This window comes from Homarus americanus, unplaced genomic scaffold (assembly GCF_018991925.1).
Source record: "Homarus americanus isolate GMGI-L3 unplaced genomic scaffold, GMGI_Hamer_2.0 scaffold58837, whole genome shotgun sequence".
Taxonomy (NCBI): domain Eukaryota; kingdom Metazoa; phylum Arthropoda; class Malacostraca; order Decapoda; family Nephropidae; genus Homarus; species Homarus americanus.
The window spans coordinates 477322-495366 of NW_024719533.1; the positions used below are offsets into that span (position 1 = coordinate 477322).

Here is an 18045-nt window from a genome sequence, read left to right on the forward strand (position 1 = left end):
TGTTATGAAGAAAAAAAAATCGTCTTCCTGTGTGTGTGTGTGTGTCATGGCGCGGATCCACTGCACCTGTCAGGGTCGTGGACTGTCGCGTTGTTTTGACATGGCCGAGTTAAATTAATTCACGTAAAGTTGTGAGAAGTTTGGCTAATAATACCTCCACGTCCGATGAATAATTCTAAATAACGTTTAATGTCAGGTAACTTGAGTACGGGGTCAGACGAGGCGCAGACAAACGAACGGACAGAGAATAATGAAAGCAGGCAAGCAGGCAGGCACATAAACAAGCAAAAAGGACGAGAGATAACAGGCATTCATTCTGGCAGCTTATGAAAGGAATGTAAATTATTGGACAGGTGGGCAGGGTAACAGGTAGACAGACAGGTAGACAGGCGGAGAAAGGAAGATAGACAAAGCAAGGGGAATATGATAAGGCTAGGGGGGGATGAGGGATCTGGGGGAGGAGGATGGGGGCTACAAGGGGGAGGAGGATGAGGGAGCTACAAGGGGGAGGAGGATGAGGGAGCTACAAGGGGAGGAGGATGAGGAGGGGAGGCTACAAGGGGTCACAACACTACGCCTTTATCACCTACACCAAGGCTGTCTCTGGGTCACCGCTTCTGCCTTGTGTGCTCGTAAATATACTCTCTCGCCATCTGGGATTTCCAAGAATATTTTTCAGCATATTTCATTTCCTTCATAATTCCGATACGTATGAGCGTGTTTGCTTTCAAGTTGAAGGTTTATGATGAGAAAGATACAGTCGGTTATTTCCTAAATGGGTGTGTGTGTGTGTATGTGTGTGTGTGTGTGTGTGTGTGTATTATTTCTCTATAATATATATTTTATTTAGGTAAAGCTTGGGATATTGTATTTTATGAGAAGTTGTTTTATTTCCAATAGAACTATAGTGTATTTTATTCAGTAAATATCATGTATTTTCACTCATTATTATAATATTTTCTGCATTTTTTTTATCGTAATTTTGTGGCCTCGTAAACGTCCTGGTGCAGTGAGGTCATGTTATTTACAAGGCGTTACACCCAGCACCTCACAAAATACCCGGAATATTAGTTGGGGTCACTTTATTTTGGGGTGAACTCGACGCTGTGAAAACTTTTGGTGTTCGATTTAGTTTAGTTGTTTTCACTTTGTATCGTCCTTAATCATTATAATATATCCGATCTTGTACGAAAAATTTCACTAGTTTCGGTTTATGTTTAAAATAAGCGCTGAACTTTTTTCCTTGGGTGGAGCATCCGATTTAAATCAAGTTCATAAAAAAAATTCACTTTCCTTAGTTTTTTTTATCAATCTTGCCAAAAGTTCTATAGTTGCTCGGCCAAGTTATTTACTCAGAACTTAATTTTTTTTTATATTTGTGAAAGATGAAGGTCATAGGTCATAAGGTTATTGCAACAGGTCAACCCACAGTAGCGAATTCCTATGATTATGGCCAAATTGTTAAGTAATAATCATAGTTGAGAAGTTATGACCACTGGAAGGAACCACATTCTGCCCTCCACATTTATGGCCTAACCTTTACAAAATCTCGGGTCAACCTCCTCACTGGTAAAACTGCGTCAGGAATAAAGGTCACTTCTTTCTGCCTTCAGGTTATAATCACTCAAGCTTCCATAGTTATAAGACCTTTAAAATATTTGCGACAGTGAGCGAGATGGCCTTTCTCCACGTTGTCATAGGTCAGGCCTAAGGTCACCTATATTTTAATTTCCTCAATTATGAACGGATCTTGACGCAAATTTCACACCTGAAAGTGACCACTATTGTCCAGCGACCGTATTATTCGTGACGATTTTCACTTATAGGTCACACAGAGGTCACACACAGGTCAAAGGTCACCGAGATGATCACACTCCAGCGTCCACAGTAATGAAGCGTGTGCGGTACGGTAATAATAATTTCTCCTGTGGTTAATATACTCGTAACGCTGACCTTTCACGCTGACTTTGTTACGTCCAAAAGTCATGGCATAATGTCACCACACTCAAAGTTCTATAAAAATTATCAACAGCTGTTTAATGATAAGGTCGTCACTAGGAAGGAGAAGACATGTTAAAAATATTGATTAATTTGTTTATGTTTGCGCCTTCAGGTTACATTTTATCTTTAGTAAAATGACACAGGTGGACTAATGACACAGGTGGTCATTCCGATGGCTGTCATGTTTTACACAGATCACCTTTTTCTCAGTGCCCACCTAACTCCCAGCGATCACCTTACTCCCAGCGGCCACCTTACTCCCAGCGACCACCTTACTCCCAGCGACCACCTTACTCCCAGCGACCACCTTACTCCCAGCGATCACTCTTCTACTCCCAGCGACCACCCCAGCGATCACTATCTAGCCACCTTACTCCCAGCGACCACCTTGCATAGCGACCACCTCATACGCCCACGCCCAGCGATCCACCCAACTCCCAGCGATCTTACTCCCAGCGACCACCTTACTCCCAGCGATCACCTTACTCCCAGCGACCACCTTACTCCCAGCGAGACCCCAGCGACCACCTTGCTCCCAGCGACCACCTTACTCCCAGCGAGACCACCTTACTCCCAGCGCCAGCCACCTTACTCCCAGCGGCCACCTTACTCCCAGCGGCCACCTTACTCCCAGCAGCCACCTTACTCCCAGCGGCCACCTTACTCCCAGTTGTGAAGGCTGCCTATTTGCTTTTATTATTTATATATCAAGATCTTGTTTTTCCGTTTTATTTTATTTATTTTCATCAGAAATTAAACTCACTGAACTGGTTTTATGCGTTCAGTTCTAAGTTATGAGGATGGAAAACAAGTCTGTCTGGTGTTCATAAATTTTATCAGATCAAAATACGAAAATAATATAATTGGCTTCTGTGTTACTGTCGTGTCTAATATTGTTCTAAGTATGATTAACATGTAGTGTGTGTGTGTGTGTGTGTGTGTACAGATTAGTATTATAGCATTGGTGAATTGATTATTTTATGAGTGGGAGAATATAACATATGACGTCAGTGAAAGTGTTGTGTCGTCGCCGTCCAAACATTTCTACAGATTATATCAAAATTCCTATAATGTTTTTGGTTAAATAATACGTAAAGTAATAAGGCGGTGTGGGCGGAGGTCATCACGGCGTAAGAGTAAGACAGTGTGGCTCAGTGTGGCTCCCTCTCGCCCACGGAATCAAATTAAGTCTTAATTATTTTTTTCTGGACCCCAGGGACTTGTTCGGTGCAATTTCGCATGGCTGGGAGACTGTTGCGAGAGAATTAGCATTTAATGAATGTTTGTGGAACGTTTCGGGTTCTATTGGGAAGGAAATTCCTTTTACTAGCGGGTGTGAGGTGTCCCTGGCTGTCTCCTACACTTTTAACGGCGCTCGCTCCACAGTTTCTCCCCGCCTTGTGTAGGATTTTAATTTGTTAATTGTGAAAAACTGTTAATGGAGTTTGTCAACTGGTGGTGTTTTAATGAGGCAAACTTGGATGCAATAGTTTTAAGTTATCGATTTTTATTAGAGCAGTTTGGCTAATGTGTGTGTGTGTGTGTGTGTGTGTAAAAACTCGTACATTTGTGTTACTCTGACCTTTGTGGTGTGAACGTGTGTTATATATTAATAGACAACATATTGAAAACAGCTGTTATTTATTGATGTGTGTGTGCGTGTGTAATGTGTTTGTTATTCACGCCTTGCCCATGTTTATATGTTCTTTGTGCAGTGTTTTATCACACACACACACACACACACACACACACACACACACACACTCCAGTATAAACAAATAGCTGTGGCGGCTATTAAATAGATTTGGAGGTAAAAAGTAATTAAATCACTAGCTGGGGGTTTTACTGTAGGTTTAAACACATTGGCCGACCAGCTGTGAGGTTACATAAGAGTTAGTTAATTAAAAACACATTAAGAAGTAGATTGTATTCAGATGAACCAGTCGTATAAACAAACAAATAAGCAAACTACTGTAGACGATGGAAATGAAACAGTCTTTGTATGTTGTAATTATAGTGAACATGAGACGAGCGGGCGGCGAGAGTAGTCCTGTTCCAAGTTACATAATAGAGATTAAAATATTCTCCTTAACTCTGGGTCGTTGTAATTATACGTTGCCTTATATTTGAGGTCTCTGGGAGGGAACTGGTGGTGGTTGGTGTCGCCTGTGATGTAAACAATACCTACACTGGTTTATATTATGGTGTAAAGTGTTGATAATGGTATATACAATAAGGTAAATAGTGAATATAACTCATGGTGGGCGTGTGGGCGTAAAGTAAAGAAGGCGAACGTAAAATACTCAACGTTCGCGCTTGTGTTATGTTGCAGGAAGCTGAAACTGTCTGGATAATGGTGCAGAAAATACTAAATCCACTAACAAGTATTTCAGGGTTTATATATAATCTATAAAGGAGAAATAAAACAAAACCCAGTAAATTGCGGTTAAATTTCTCAGGAAGGTACCAATGTGCGCGCCACGACGGTTAGTGTTGAAATTTAGCCTCGTATCGTTGCTAAATATTTCCTTCCCTTTTAAAATTAGTATTCGGGATTTTTTTTTCCTAAGTCGTCGGAATGTTGAAGGTGGCGCCATAGTGGTAAGAATACATAGTTTACTGGTCACCAAACGTAGCCACAGTAGCCATACCCGGTCTTGTGTATGTCAATATGTGTGAAATTTAGCTACGAAATACGGCTCCAGTATTTTTAGCCATCATTTACCCCTGTAGATCTATGTACCGTGAATTTTATAAGTTTCTATATAGCCACTGTATATTATTTCTATTCGTTGCTATACTTAATTATCCTAGATATATTATACAGTAACTACTGTATATAGGTTGGCCTGGTAACATACAGTGACGCTGCTTGTTCCTGACTGAGTCCAACTGTACTCATTAATTATATACTAATTATCCAACGAATTAAAGTTAAGCTTATTGTTAATTGATATTTAGACATTAAATCCCGGGGTTATTGTTAATTATGTTGGTATTAGTAGAGGAGGCTGGGGGCTGTGTTGGTCTCCTGCCCTTGTTGAAGTGCTAGGGGACACACGCACACACGCACACATACACACACACACACACACAAAAGTAGACGGGTTCATGGAGAAAGAGACAGTGTTAGACAGAAATATATACAACAGACAAACGGGAAAGACAGTATCCTGAAAAATAAAATATTCCAGTTAACTTTTTTCTTCATATCGTCAATTTTCCTGAGATTTTGTTGTTGACTTGTGGTGTGAGTTTCCGGGTGACACGGTTTGTAATGATTTGCTTTTGTTATTGTTTTGAGTGCGAGCGACAAGTATCGTCTTCTTGTTCTTCTCGTTTTGTTCTTGTTCTTACTGTATTTGTTGATTTTTGTTTTTATTCTTGTTCTTACTGTACTTGTTTTTTGTTCTTGTTCTTAATGTTTTTGTTGTTTTTATTCTTATTCCTCTCGTTGTTCTTGTTCTACTTACTGTTCTTGTTCTTCGTAGTGTTCTTCTTGTTTTTCTTGTTCTTCTTTCTCCTCCTCCCCCCCAAGAGCACAAGACAGCACCAGGAACACTTAACATAACTGGTTGATGTGCATAAGACATCTGTAATTTGATAAATCTTTATTAATGATATACTGTATGTCTCGGTAAGATACATATTATTACAGTAAGATACAGCTGGGATGGTGTAATGAGGCTGTGTCGGAGTTGCCAAAAATGAATTATGTATTTATTTTTCACATAATTATAAAACAGCCAGTAATTATGTCACGTTTTAGATTATTTTATCTTTATTCAGTGTTTGATGGTAAATTATGTTCGTATAATTGTCTTAATTTTGTTTACAGTATATGGGGTGGTGAGGCCTATTATATTTGTTAAGTTTTTATATTATTTTTTTTATTCACATTATGGTATTACAGATAAAATTTGTTAAGTTTTATATTGAGGAAAATATTTGGTTATTTTGAAGTATAGGAACATTTGATAATCTATTTTTATTTCAATTTCATACACCATTTTAATCTTGTCTATAATTATGTTTAGTAAATAGTGAAGTTTATTATTCCACATTATAGACAATGGTTGTGTCTGTTTGTAGTAAATCAGTGTGACGTGTCTTACTCTTACACCATTGTCTCATATTTGCTGTTTTAGTGTTTATTAATATAGGTTTTATTCCTTGGGGTTATTGTTTTTTTTTATACAGTGAAACCTCCATATAGCGGAATTTTCTCTATATAATCCATTAGATGTGAGTTTTACATTTAACGGAATCTCGATATAACGGACTTTTATCTCAATTTATTAGAATGAGGTTTCGTATTTAACGGACACTCGATATAACGGACTTTCTTGTTCATATAGTCCGTTAAATAAAGGTTTCACTGGCAAAGTTGTGCACCTTTTCTTTCGCGTAAAAAATTCTCAATTCTTGGTAACCTTTCCTGGTGTGTGTGTGTGTGTGTGTGTGTGTGTGTGAAGAAACAGTTGGCTTCTCTTCATTTTCTTTTCAAAGGGACATTCATTTTCCCTTCCGGTCATTCATCTGTTTCTCTCTCTCCTGTCTTATTTAATTGATGTTCACTTGTTTTATCACTCTCCCCCCCATCTGCTACCAGTTTCTCTGTTTACATCTTTAACCGATCTCTCTCTCTCTCTCTCTCTCTCTCTCTCTCTCTCTCTCTCTCTGTCTCTGTGATAGTCTCCGTCGTGGTGTTATCGTCAAGAGGGTGTACACACAGCCTCCAGTCACTCTTGAGAATGGTCCCCTTTATCTCCCCTGACTTCTTCTCTCTTCCTCCCTTTTACCTTTGTGTGTTTACCGTCTCCCTCCTTTCATCAATCTTTCTCCTTCTCTTCTTCTTCGCCATGTCTTCTGTTCTTTTTAATCCTCTATTTATTTACTTAATGTCTATCTATTTTATGTATTTATGTATCTTTTGGTCTATCTCTATGTATGCATGTATGTATATATGTATTTATTTATCATTTTTACATCTATCAATTTATCTATTCTGTATTTTTATTCTTCATTTTCCCTTCGTGTGATCTCGAAGTCCGGGGTTGTGTTAGGTTGGGTTTGGTTAGGTTAGGGTTGGGTTAAGTTAGGTTAGGGTTGGGTTAAGTTAGGTTAGGGTTAGGTTAAGTTAGGTTGGGGTTGGTTAGGGTTAGGTTAGGGTTGGGTTAAGTTAGGTTAGGGTTGGGTTAAGTTAGGTTAGGGTTAGGTTGTGTTTAGTTAGGTTAGGTTAATCTTTCTAATCGACTAAATAACCTCACCATTTTTGCTTTATTCTGGGTTGTGTGATGAGGTAATGGCTTGACTTTGTTCTCTTTATTTTTTTCGTTTTATATTTTGTTTTGCGTTATTCTAGTCTTCTGTTTTGTTTCTTTCTTTCTTCCCTCCCCTTGAGTCATTCTTTCTTCTCATTGTTTCTCTCCCTTCTCATTTCTCCTCCTTTCTTACACCACCCCTTCCCTCTCATGCCATTCCTCTCCTTCCCTCATACCATCATCCTCCGTTACACCACTCCCCCTCTCACTCCACCTCCCTCCCCTCACCCCCATCCCTCCCTCTCTCCCCTCACCTCTCCCTTCTCTCTTCGTCAGTGTCTGCGGCAGGAGTCACTTAGACTGAGGATCTGAGCCGGGAAATTTAGTCTCTTCCTGTAATTCTTTTGTTTATGTTTCTGTCCATCATTTATTATCTCTCTTCTCTTTTTGTCTCATATCTTCACTACTTTACTGCTCACAATGCATTCTCAACGTTAGAGAATGCATTGGAAATTGTATGTATACCTGCATTGTCTATATACATGCCAAACTGTATACCTGCACTGTCTAAACACACGATCAAACCAACGGTAAACTTATACGACAAATTTACTGAAGAAATAGATCTTTTTGTCTGTCTAAAGTATCAGTGTAATGTATCCCCTCGCCCCCCCGACCGATTCACTCACTCACAGAATCATTTATGAGGACTCGGTGATACGGATTACAGGACTGAATTATTCACACCTAGATTACAATACCCTCGCCGCACTTGAGGAAAATGACTTGCATATTTTACCTGTGTAGTTATGAGGTGTTATGGTGTTAGTTCGGTAATGATGATGGTGTTTGTGGTGGGGAGTGGTGTTTGTGGTGGGGTTGGGTAGTGGTGGTGTGCTGGAGTAGTGTACGTCATTCTCACTTTTGGAAGTTTCTCAGTTAGTATCCTGTGTGTGTGTGTGTGTGTTGGTCTCTATGTTCTTCAAGTTATTAGGTTTAGTGGTCCAAATGAGTCCTCCATCGTACGTCGTCCAGTGATCGTCTAAGTGTCGTAACTCTGCAACGATAAATTCAATCTTTTTTTAACTGTACCGGCGGGATGTTTCCTAGCCCTCCACACATTATTTTGTTTATGAGTTATTATATCATGTAATATGGCCACCAGGACTGCCATTTTGACATTTTCTAATCGTTGTTCCGCCTAGAGTGATGAAATATTACAGATAGCGTCTAGTGGAGGGAGTTACTGGTTAAAGGCTGCTGAAGGTACAGTACTGTTAGCTTATACGTACAGTACTTGTGTCTTTACGGTCAGCCCTTACTATGATCCTTATTGTCTACTGATCATTTATTATTATTATTATTATTATTATTATTATTATTATTATTATTATCATGTGTAATTTCAGATTAGTGTGTTTATGATAGTGATTAATCATGTATATACATTTTTGTTGTATGATTGTTAATGACTGTCACTGATGTTATTTTCTGTTGTTGCAGATGTTGAGCATGAGTTGTGTGGGCGTGTAGTGTAGGCGTGGTGGTGGTCCTCCACGGTCGGACGCTCCAGCCTCCCTCACACCTCATTGCCTCCGTGTTGATAAGATAACCAGTGACTAGAGAGGACTAAACGACAAACTAAATTCCTCAAGATAACAGTTCACGATATCACGTTGAGGTAAACAAAGAAAACTGATATATTCTCTTGTAAGTGTGATGACGTGTGTAAAGAGTGGTCGTGTGGGTGTGCGGGCGGCGTGGGTGTGCCTGCTGGCCCTTACCCTCACGCCCGTGGCCGCTTGGATCCCCTTCTTCGGCGAGGAGACCCACAAGCACCTCAACCTGGAGAGTCACCACAGAGGTGAGTGTGACACCTTGCTCTAGTGTATCAGATGCTCTCCTGTCTACATGTGTGTGTGTGTGTGTGTGTGTGTGTGTGTGTGTAAAAGTATAATTATAATTGTGAATTAGCGTTTTTGTATTTATCTGTGTACTGTATGTAGAAGCCATCTTACAAGAAGTAGCATGTCGCTCCTGTATTAAGGTTGTCCCGTTGTAACGGAGACAATATACTTACAGCATATACACCATTTATAGTGCATACAGCCGAATACATGTGTTTCAGGTCGTCTGTATGGTTTTACAATATACATGTTTATATTCACACCGCAGTTATTTAACACGATATTGGGCACATTGCATTGTAGAGGTGCGGCGGCCCACTGGGCACAGCGCTGTCCCCGGTCCCATTAATCGTTAGTGTAATCCTGAAGCGCTCCTTAACTGTTCACAGCTGTAAATGGGTAGTTACCAACTCTTTACAGTTGAGAAGTGGAAGACGATCAGGTCCAGTGCTCTCCCAAGACTCTACAAAAATATGATCCATTTCCAAAACCTTAGATAAGAATATAAATCATTACACATTGAACGGAAATATCATCATCTGTGTACTGAAAGACTTAGTGTGTGTATTGAGCTGCGTCAGTTTCAGTGTTTCATAATATGCTTACTATCACATTAAGTTGAAGCAACACCACAACACTTTAGATTCTTACCACGTGTGTGTGTGACAAGTTTAAGGTAGTAATTATTAGACAGTTGATGCATCAGTTGGCATAACAAGACAGTTGCCGTACACACACATACATACCTGCCAAAGAAAGAATTCAATTGTTTGTGCTGCTTACCACCAGTGATTGTGGCGGTGGTGGTGAAGGTAGTGGAGGCATGGGTAGTGATGATGCAGTAATGGTGGAGGGGAAATAGTAGTGTTGTAAGTAATAGTATGAGGTGGTGGCAGAGGTGAAGCTAGCAGTGATGGTAGTAGTAGTGTTGATAGTAGTAGTGTTGGAGGTGGTGGGTAGATAGCTAGCAGTGATGGTAGTAGTAGTGTTGATGTAGTAGTGTTGAGGTGGTGGTAGAGGTAGCTGTTAAGTGATGGTAGTAGTATAAGAGGTAGTAGTGGTGGTGTTAGTGGTGAGGTAGAAAAGGAGGTGGTGGTAGGAGGTAGCTAGCAGTGATGGTAGTAGTAGTGTTTGGAGGTAGTAGTGGTGGTGTTAGTGGTGGAGGTAGTAGTGTTGGAGGTAGTAGCGTTGGGAGGAAAAGGGAGGTTGGTGGAGGTAGCTAGTAGTGTTGTAGGTAATAGTGTTGGAGGTAGTAGTGTTGGAGGTGGTGGTAGAGGTAGTGATGGAAGTAGTAGTGTTGGAGGTAGTAGTGGTGGTGTTAGTGGTGGAGGTAGCTAGCAGTGATGGAGGTAGTAGTGTTGGAGGTAGTAGTGTTGGAGGTAGTAGTGTTGGAGGTAGTAGTGGTGGTGTTAGTGGTGGAGGTAGACCCAGGAGGCGGTGTACCTGGTGTGTCTACTGGTTAAAGTTGAGGGGCGACGCTGTCTGTCCGCTCGCCTGGGGACGCGTGGCTGTGGTAAGGTGGAACTGCTGTGCCGTGCTGTGCTGGTGCTTGTTGGTGCTGTGTTGGTGGTGGATGGTGCTGTGCTGGTCCTGGATGGTGCTTGTTGGTGCTGTGTTTGTGCTGTGCTGGTCCTGGATGGTGTTTGCTTGCTGGTGGTGGATGGTGCTGTGCCGTGCTGTTCTGGTGGTGGATGGTGCTCTTAGTTTATTTATGCTGTTTTGGTGGCTGTTAATGGTGTATTGGGGCTTATTGGTGCTGTGTTGGTGCGTGAAGGTGCTGCGGTTCTTGCTACTCTTAATCAATGCTGTGCTTCTTCTTGGTGCTGTAGTGATGCTGAGTTTTGGTGTGTGTTGGAGACTGTTGGTGTGTGTTGGAGACTGTTGGTGTGTGTTGGAGACTGTTGGTGTGTGTTGGAGACTGTTGGTGTGTGTTGAGACATGGTGTGTTGGAGGCTGCTGTTGGTGTGTGTTGGAGGCTGTTGGTGTGTGTTGGAGGCTGTTGGTGTGTGTTGGAGGCTGTTGGTGTGTGTTGGAGGCTGTTGGTGTGTGTTGGAGGCTGTTGGTGTGTGTGCTGGAGGCTGTTGGTGTGTGTTGGAGGCTGTTGGTGTGTGTTGGAGGCTGTTGGTGTGTGTTGGAGGCTGTTGGTGTGTGTTGGAGGCTGTTGGTGTGTGTTGGAGGCTGTTGGGGTGTGTTGGAGGCTGTTGGTGTGCTGGAGACTGTTGGTGTGTTGGAGACTGGTTAACTCCAGTGTCTCTTCGCTCACATTACTGAAAAACAATTGTCTTTGTTCTCGTCATCAGATATAAATGTTTCCTGCGGAAGTTGTGTCGCTAAAGTATACAGTATATCGCGTCATTCTTACTGTATGCTCGTCTCGTGTGTGTGTGTGTGTGTGTGTGTGTGTGTGTGTGTGTGTGTGTGTGTGTGTTAGGATCAGTGGTCTTTCATCCTTGAGTGTCTAGAACCATGAGTCAGTCAGTCAGTCAACTCCCCTCACTGCCGCCAGCCAGTGTATCAGCCCCTAACTGTTTCCTCTGTGTTCCTGGAAACCTAACCTAACCTCCCAGGTGTCATGTTATCATTTACACCAACTCCCTCACTACAGGTACACAGGTAATTCTCCGCGTCACTAATTAACAACATACCTGCGTGAATTATTCCCCCCCCCACTTCTCTGGATGATTCACTACTAGAGGAACGCGTTTGTACCCAGCTCACGGCGGGGGGGGGGGAGGCAGTACCTTCAACAATAACAGATTACCTTAAGTGAGATACAGTGCCTCAGGTGGTGATTAATGGGAAGGTTCTCTCAGGTTTCTCTGCTTGATTTAATGTTATATTATAATGATTGTCCTTGAGTTTGTTGTGTTAAGGCTTCCTCGGTAAGTGTATCAAGTTCCTCTCTCACAGTGTTGTTGGTAAACGAGTTGTGTTGGTGGGTGATGCAGTGTGTGATCCTCTCGACCTGTTGTGGCCACTCATAGCTGAAGGAAATGTTGGGGGTGTGACGCCGTTTAAAACTGTGACGCCTCATAAAACCTGTGACGCACACACACAACTCCCATGAGATAAAAATTAGTTACAACTGGCATTTTCGAATCACATATTTAATTGTTTTTGTTTTCTCTTGATCACAAATTATTAAGTCACAGAAAATTACATAACTTTTACGTTCACAAGATGTTCACAAGGTGTACAGTATATCGGTACTTGATGGAGCGATATTTGGGTAAAATTAAGTCGTTTCGTGAAAATTCTGTACCGATGAAAAATTCAGTTTTTTTGTGGTGTTGATGTTTATGTTAGCATCTGATCTGTGTTCTCTACTTGACTCTAACACGGTCAATATAGAGGTTAGGTTAGGTTGTAGGTCGTTGAATACAGTATTGGTTATGGTGGTAAAATCTGGGGTTCTCAGTGGTGTGGATTTCATGGATATACTCAGATTTCACGTGTGAACCTGAAGTGGTCTTATTAGGCTCAGAATCTGGATTAAAATAAAAAAAATCGGATTTAATATTGTCTTAGTATATGTAGTGGCATTATTCATTTGGACAAGGTCGTGGCATCAATCTGACTGGAACAAATTGACTAATTAGCTGGCTCGCATGCACACTAATAATGGCTAGACTGACTGACAGGTTAACTGACCGTTCGGCTCGATGACTGATTAGGATAATGATTAAGACTAAACCAAGCTGGCAGAGTGATCAGTTGATTAATCTGACTGACTGGTCGACTGACATTCTTACTGACTATCGAGATTCTGACTGATAGAGTAATTGACTGACTAAACTAAACCTCTTTTATGATTCAGGAGTTTTGAATATGATTGAACAACTCTCAGGAAATTTGAATCCAAGTGGCAGTTGTAATTGAACCGTCTGCAGAGAAGAAAAATAATTAAACTGTCAATTTGTGGCAGAGAAAACGACAAAGTGAATATTAGCATGTCACTCTGACCAGACACACAGGTAGTGACTGGGTGAGACAGGCGAGTGCAGACGCCGTGGATTGTTGTGAATACGTCTATGGTGAGCTTGTCCAAATAGAAAAACCCTGAATATCATCTTTTCAACATATATTAAATAATCCTTCCTAAAATATAAAATATATGATTTAAAGCTGTAAACTAGAATAAAAAAAAATGAAAAAACAATCCTAACCGCAGACGAGTTAGGAAAACAATACGCGTGAGAGTGGCGAGAACAATAATGGTTGCGGAGGGGCGTTCTACCCAAGGCCTGTACACCCTCGACCCCCGCCTCCCGACCATTGTCCATACTCACACCCAGCTTGTTCACTCTCACACTCAGCTTGTTCACTCTCACACTCAGCTTGTTCACAGTCTCGCCTTTCATGTTACACAGCCAGTTGAGACGGACACAATGGTTAGAGGGGTGTTGCAGGGGGTGCGGGTGGGTGTCGGGGAGCAGTGAGAAACAGGTGGATGACACCCAACACCGCCGTGAATTTTTTTTTATATTTTAGGAGGAAATTGATAACTGTATAAAGGATGAGTGTAAGAGCCTGTAACTGTATAAAGGATGAGTGTAAGAGCCTATAACTGTATAAAGGATGAGTGTAAGAGCCTATAACTGTATAAAGGATGAGTGTAAGAGCCTATAACTTTATAAAGGATGAGTGTAAGAGCCTGTAACTGTATAAAGGATGAGTGTAAGAGTCTATAACTGTATAAAGGATGAGTGTAAGAGCCTATAACTGTATAAAGGATGAGTGTAAGAGCCTATAACTGTATAAAAGGATGAGTGTAAGAGCCTATAACTGTATAAGAGCCTATAACTGTATAAAGGATGAGTGTAAGAGCCTATAACTGTATAAAGGATGAGTGTGTATAAAGGATCTATAACTGTATAAGGATGAGTGTCTATAACTGTATAAAGATGAGTGTAAGATAACTAGAGCCTATAACTTATAAAGGATGAGTGTAAGAGTCTATAACTGTATAAAGGATGAGTGTAAGAGCCTATAACTGTATAAAGGATGAGTGTAAGAGCCTATAACTGTATAAAGGGTGAGTGTAAGAGCCTATAACTGTATAAAGGATGAGTGTAAGAGCCTATAACTGTATAAAGGATGAGTGTAAGAGTCTATAACTGTATAAAGGATGAGTGTAAGAGCCTATAACTGTATAAAGGGTGAGTGTAAGAGCCTATAACTGTATAAAGGATGAGTGTAAGAGCCTATAACTGTATAAAGGATGAGTGTAAGAGCCTATAACTGTATAAAGGATGAGTGTAAGAGCCTATAACTGTATAAAGGATGAGTGTAAGAGCCTATAACTGTATAAAGGATGAGTGTAAGAGCCTATAACTGTATAAAGGATGAGTGTAAGAGCCTATAACTGTATAAAGGATGAGTGTAAGAGCCTATAACTGTATAAAGGATGAGTGTAAGAGCCTATAACTGTATAAAGGATGAGTGTAAGAGCCTATAACTGTATAAAGGATGAGTGTAAGAGCCTATAACTTTATAAAGGATGAGTGTAAGAGTCTTTGGTATACAGTATATTCGTGTAACAAACATATACTGAATAACACAATCCTCTTACGAACCCCTTTTGTCAAACAGGTGATTACATCCGGGTAGAGTTTTCTCCCTCATATGAAAATGGACTTAATTCCAGCTTATATGATGACCTTTTATAACCCCAGAACAAATCCTAAAAAAAATATAAATAAATAAATAAAAAATCTTCTAACCGTGATGCACAACGAGGCAATCATCCCGGGTACATGATATGATGATAATCGTATTTAATATTTAATGATCATATAAGTCTCGCCTGTCAACAAATAACAAACAAACACAACAACAACAACAAAACAATTAAAACAGGAGTAACAACAGTTTTTTTTAAAGAAGCAACAGCAATAGTAATAACAATAATCGCAACAATAACAACAACAATCACAACATTAACAAAAACAGCAACAATTACAACAACAATAACAGTATTAGTTAGACAAGGTAGACTTTAAAAATTTTTGTCGCGTGAAGCAAAATATTTTACTTAAAATGATTTGATTTGATTAAACTTCGCTAAATCCGTTTTTCTCCCCAGCTTACCTTTTAAAGTTTCCGTTATATCGGTTCATCCTACTAGAGTGTGTGTGTGTGTGCGTGCGTGCGTGCGTGCGTGCGTGCGTGCGTGTGTGAACCAACCATTATCTCCACCCTAAGACAGGTTTACTCCCTGACCAAAACACACACACACACACACACACACACTACGCCTCATAAACTTCAACTCTGTCACTCAGTTTTAAGAATATTTTCACCACACTCTTAGACGGACATGAGACAAGTGTAAAACTTCCTTATCCTCTCGTGACGTCTCTAATGCGACAGTGACAGAAGCGACAGTGACAGAAGCGACAGTGACAGGAGCGGCAGTGACAGGAGCGGCAGTGACAGAAGCGGCAGTGACAGAAGCGACAGTGACAGGAGCGGCAGTGACAGGAGCGATACAGCAGCAGGACAACACACAGGGAACCATGGCGGAGCGCTACACTATTGCCACACTCGACTATCCTCGCTATTTTTAAACTTTGCCTCCGTAACCAATGTCTGTCTGGCCAAATGGTAAAAGTATGTTGTAGTTTCTTTTGATCATCGGAAATTCCCCGGGAGTGTTTTTGAAAGCGAACCAACCTGGAAATATCAAACGGTGTATCCATTAAAGATGTTTTGGTTTTAAGTGTGAATTTGAAACTTGTTTAAGACAGAATAGCTATAACATATATATATTTTTTTATATAAGACAAACATTCACACTATCTTTACTGCGAGGGCGTGAACCTAACATAAACCATTCCTCCCGCTCCCCCACCTCCACTTCCTCCCGCTCCCCCACCCCAGCCCACCCACAGGAGAATAACTTTAATTTGTGATAACATTTCCTGGCCCGAATAGATTTCTCCCGGGCCATGGTTGATTAGCATATTTGGTGATTGGTTGAGGCCGAGGGGGAGGGAGAGGGTGATGGAGAGGGGGAGGGTGAGGGAGAGGGTGAGGGGGAGGGGTAAAAGGGAGTGAGGAGGAGGAGGAGGGCCATGCTCAGGCTGGCGCAGTGTTGGAGGGGAGACTTGCATACATATGTTGTGGATGTTGACGACCCTGGAACACTGTAGGTTTAGTAGCTGGTTGTGATGAGGATGGTGTCGTAAACATTCACCAATCCTTTAGGCCTGTAGTCCCTCCCTCCCTGGATGTTTGTATAATGGCCACACTTCTTCATACGTTGCCACAAATCCTTAGTTTACATGAATTTAGATATAACTAATTATTTTAACGTACTGGAGACAAGTTAAGTTTAAATGGAATAAATATGTAATGTATTAATTTTTTTTTATTGTCTCGTTGCAGTTTAATATTAGGCCTATCCAATTTTTTGTGGGTGGATTTTTCTCTCGTCAGGATCTTCTTCAACCCGAAAAAAATATAAAAATAGATCTTGCCCATCCATCCATCCATCTATCTATCCAGTGTTGTAAAAAATGGCTCGGCAGATTATGCTACACAGATTAATTACAAAGGAACTCGCCATCTCATTCATTACACAGGTCAGGTCACCAGCTCGTTAATCACACAGTTCAGGTCATCAGTAACACCCGTTGTAACAGTGCCATTAACAGTGTGAATATGACTAGGAACTACGGTATGGGCAACGTAGAACAGAGCCCAGATAGTAGTGCATTTACTAACAACAACAGTAGTAATAGTAGGTGCAGTGCCAACAGTTCTAGCACTAACAGGAGCTGCAGAAATAACAGTAGCAACAACAGTAAGACAACAGTGGCAGAAATAACAGCACCACCAACAACAGTGGCAGCGGGGCCCCGGTAGAGTATGCCGGCAGCCACCACCACCACTGTTTCCAACCACGTCCTCTTTAAGAGCTCCGTGTTTTGCTGACATATCGCACCCGTACCAATCTGCTGGAGGGAACTTCTCTTCCTCCTCCTCCCTCTCTTCCTACCCCTCCTACCCCTTCCTCTCCTCTAACCCCTCCTCCTTCCCCTCCTCCTATCCCTTCCTCTCCCCCTCGTCCTCTCTCCTCCTCGTCCTCTCTCCTCCTCCTCCATCCATCAATCTCGGGGTTGCGTCCTTCTCTGACTCGCTAGTTGTGTTTCCTCTCACTGATACACTTCTTATATGGCTCCTGGCTGTTTCCACGATATTATTTCCTGTCTGTGGAGAGAATATTCTGTTTAATGTTGACTTGATTGAAAGTTTTATACCGTTTGTTTGTAGATATTTTGTTTATTGTTCACCCAAGCTTACTGTTGATGGTGGCCAGGCTTAAAGAGGTGTTAGAGAGTACACACACACACACACACACACACACACACACACACACACACACACACACACTCCTCCTCCTCCACACACACACACACACTCACTCACTCACTCACTCACTCACTCACTCACACGGACGGAGATACGAAAACAAAGGTCATTAGAAGACTGACGGGATGACAGGTATACTTTTTGAACAGACAGATAGTGTAACTAGACATTCTCTTGGACGGACTGACAATACGACAAATAATGTATAAATCTTTATCGTCAGACTTACAGTACTCCCTGAACCTCGATACAGCACACAGTCTCCCTCTTGTCTGTCTCTCTGTCTATCTGTCTGTCTGTCTCCTCACTCTGAACTCTTGGCTGTACGTTAAGGGTGGCAACATTGAGATGACCCCACACTGATTATTGAGTCACGGTCAAAGGTCAGTTCAGGTTGGGTTAGGCCAGGCCAGGAGGTCAAAGTTCCTGTGACCTCGTCGAAGAAAATGGTTTATATACATGTACTAAACCTTTCATCGTCTACAACCTTGCTTGTG

At 41.3% G+C, this 18045-nt stretch overlaps 1 protein-coding gene across 1 annotated transcript in view; it reads left to right on the forward strand.

Annotated features, from left to right (window-relative positions):
* Nucleotides 1-18045, forward strand: part of LOC121860093 — a 71619-nt gene that overhangs the window by 8648 nt on the left and 44926 nt on the right. The window contains exon 2 of the mRNA XM_042357125.1: nt 8769-9129. Coding sequence (XP_042213059.1) covers nt 8985-9129 — 145 coding nt within the window. The 5' untranslated portion in view covers nt 8769-8984. The remainder of the gene's footprint in view (nt 1-8768; nt 9130-18045) is intronic.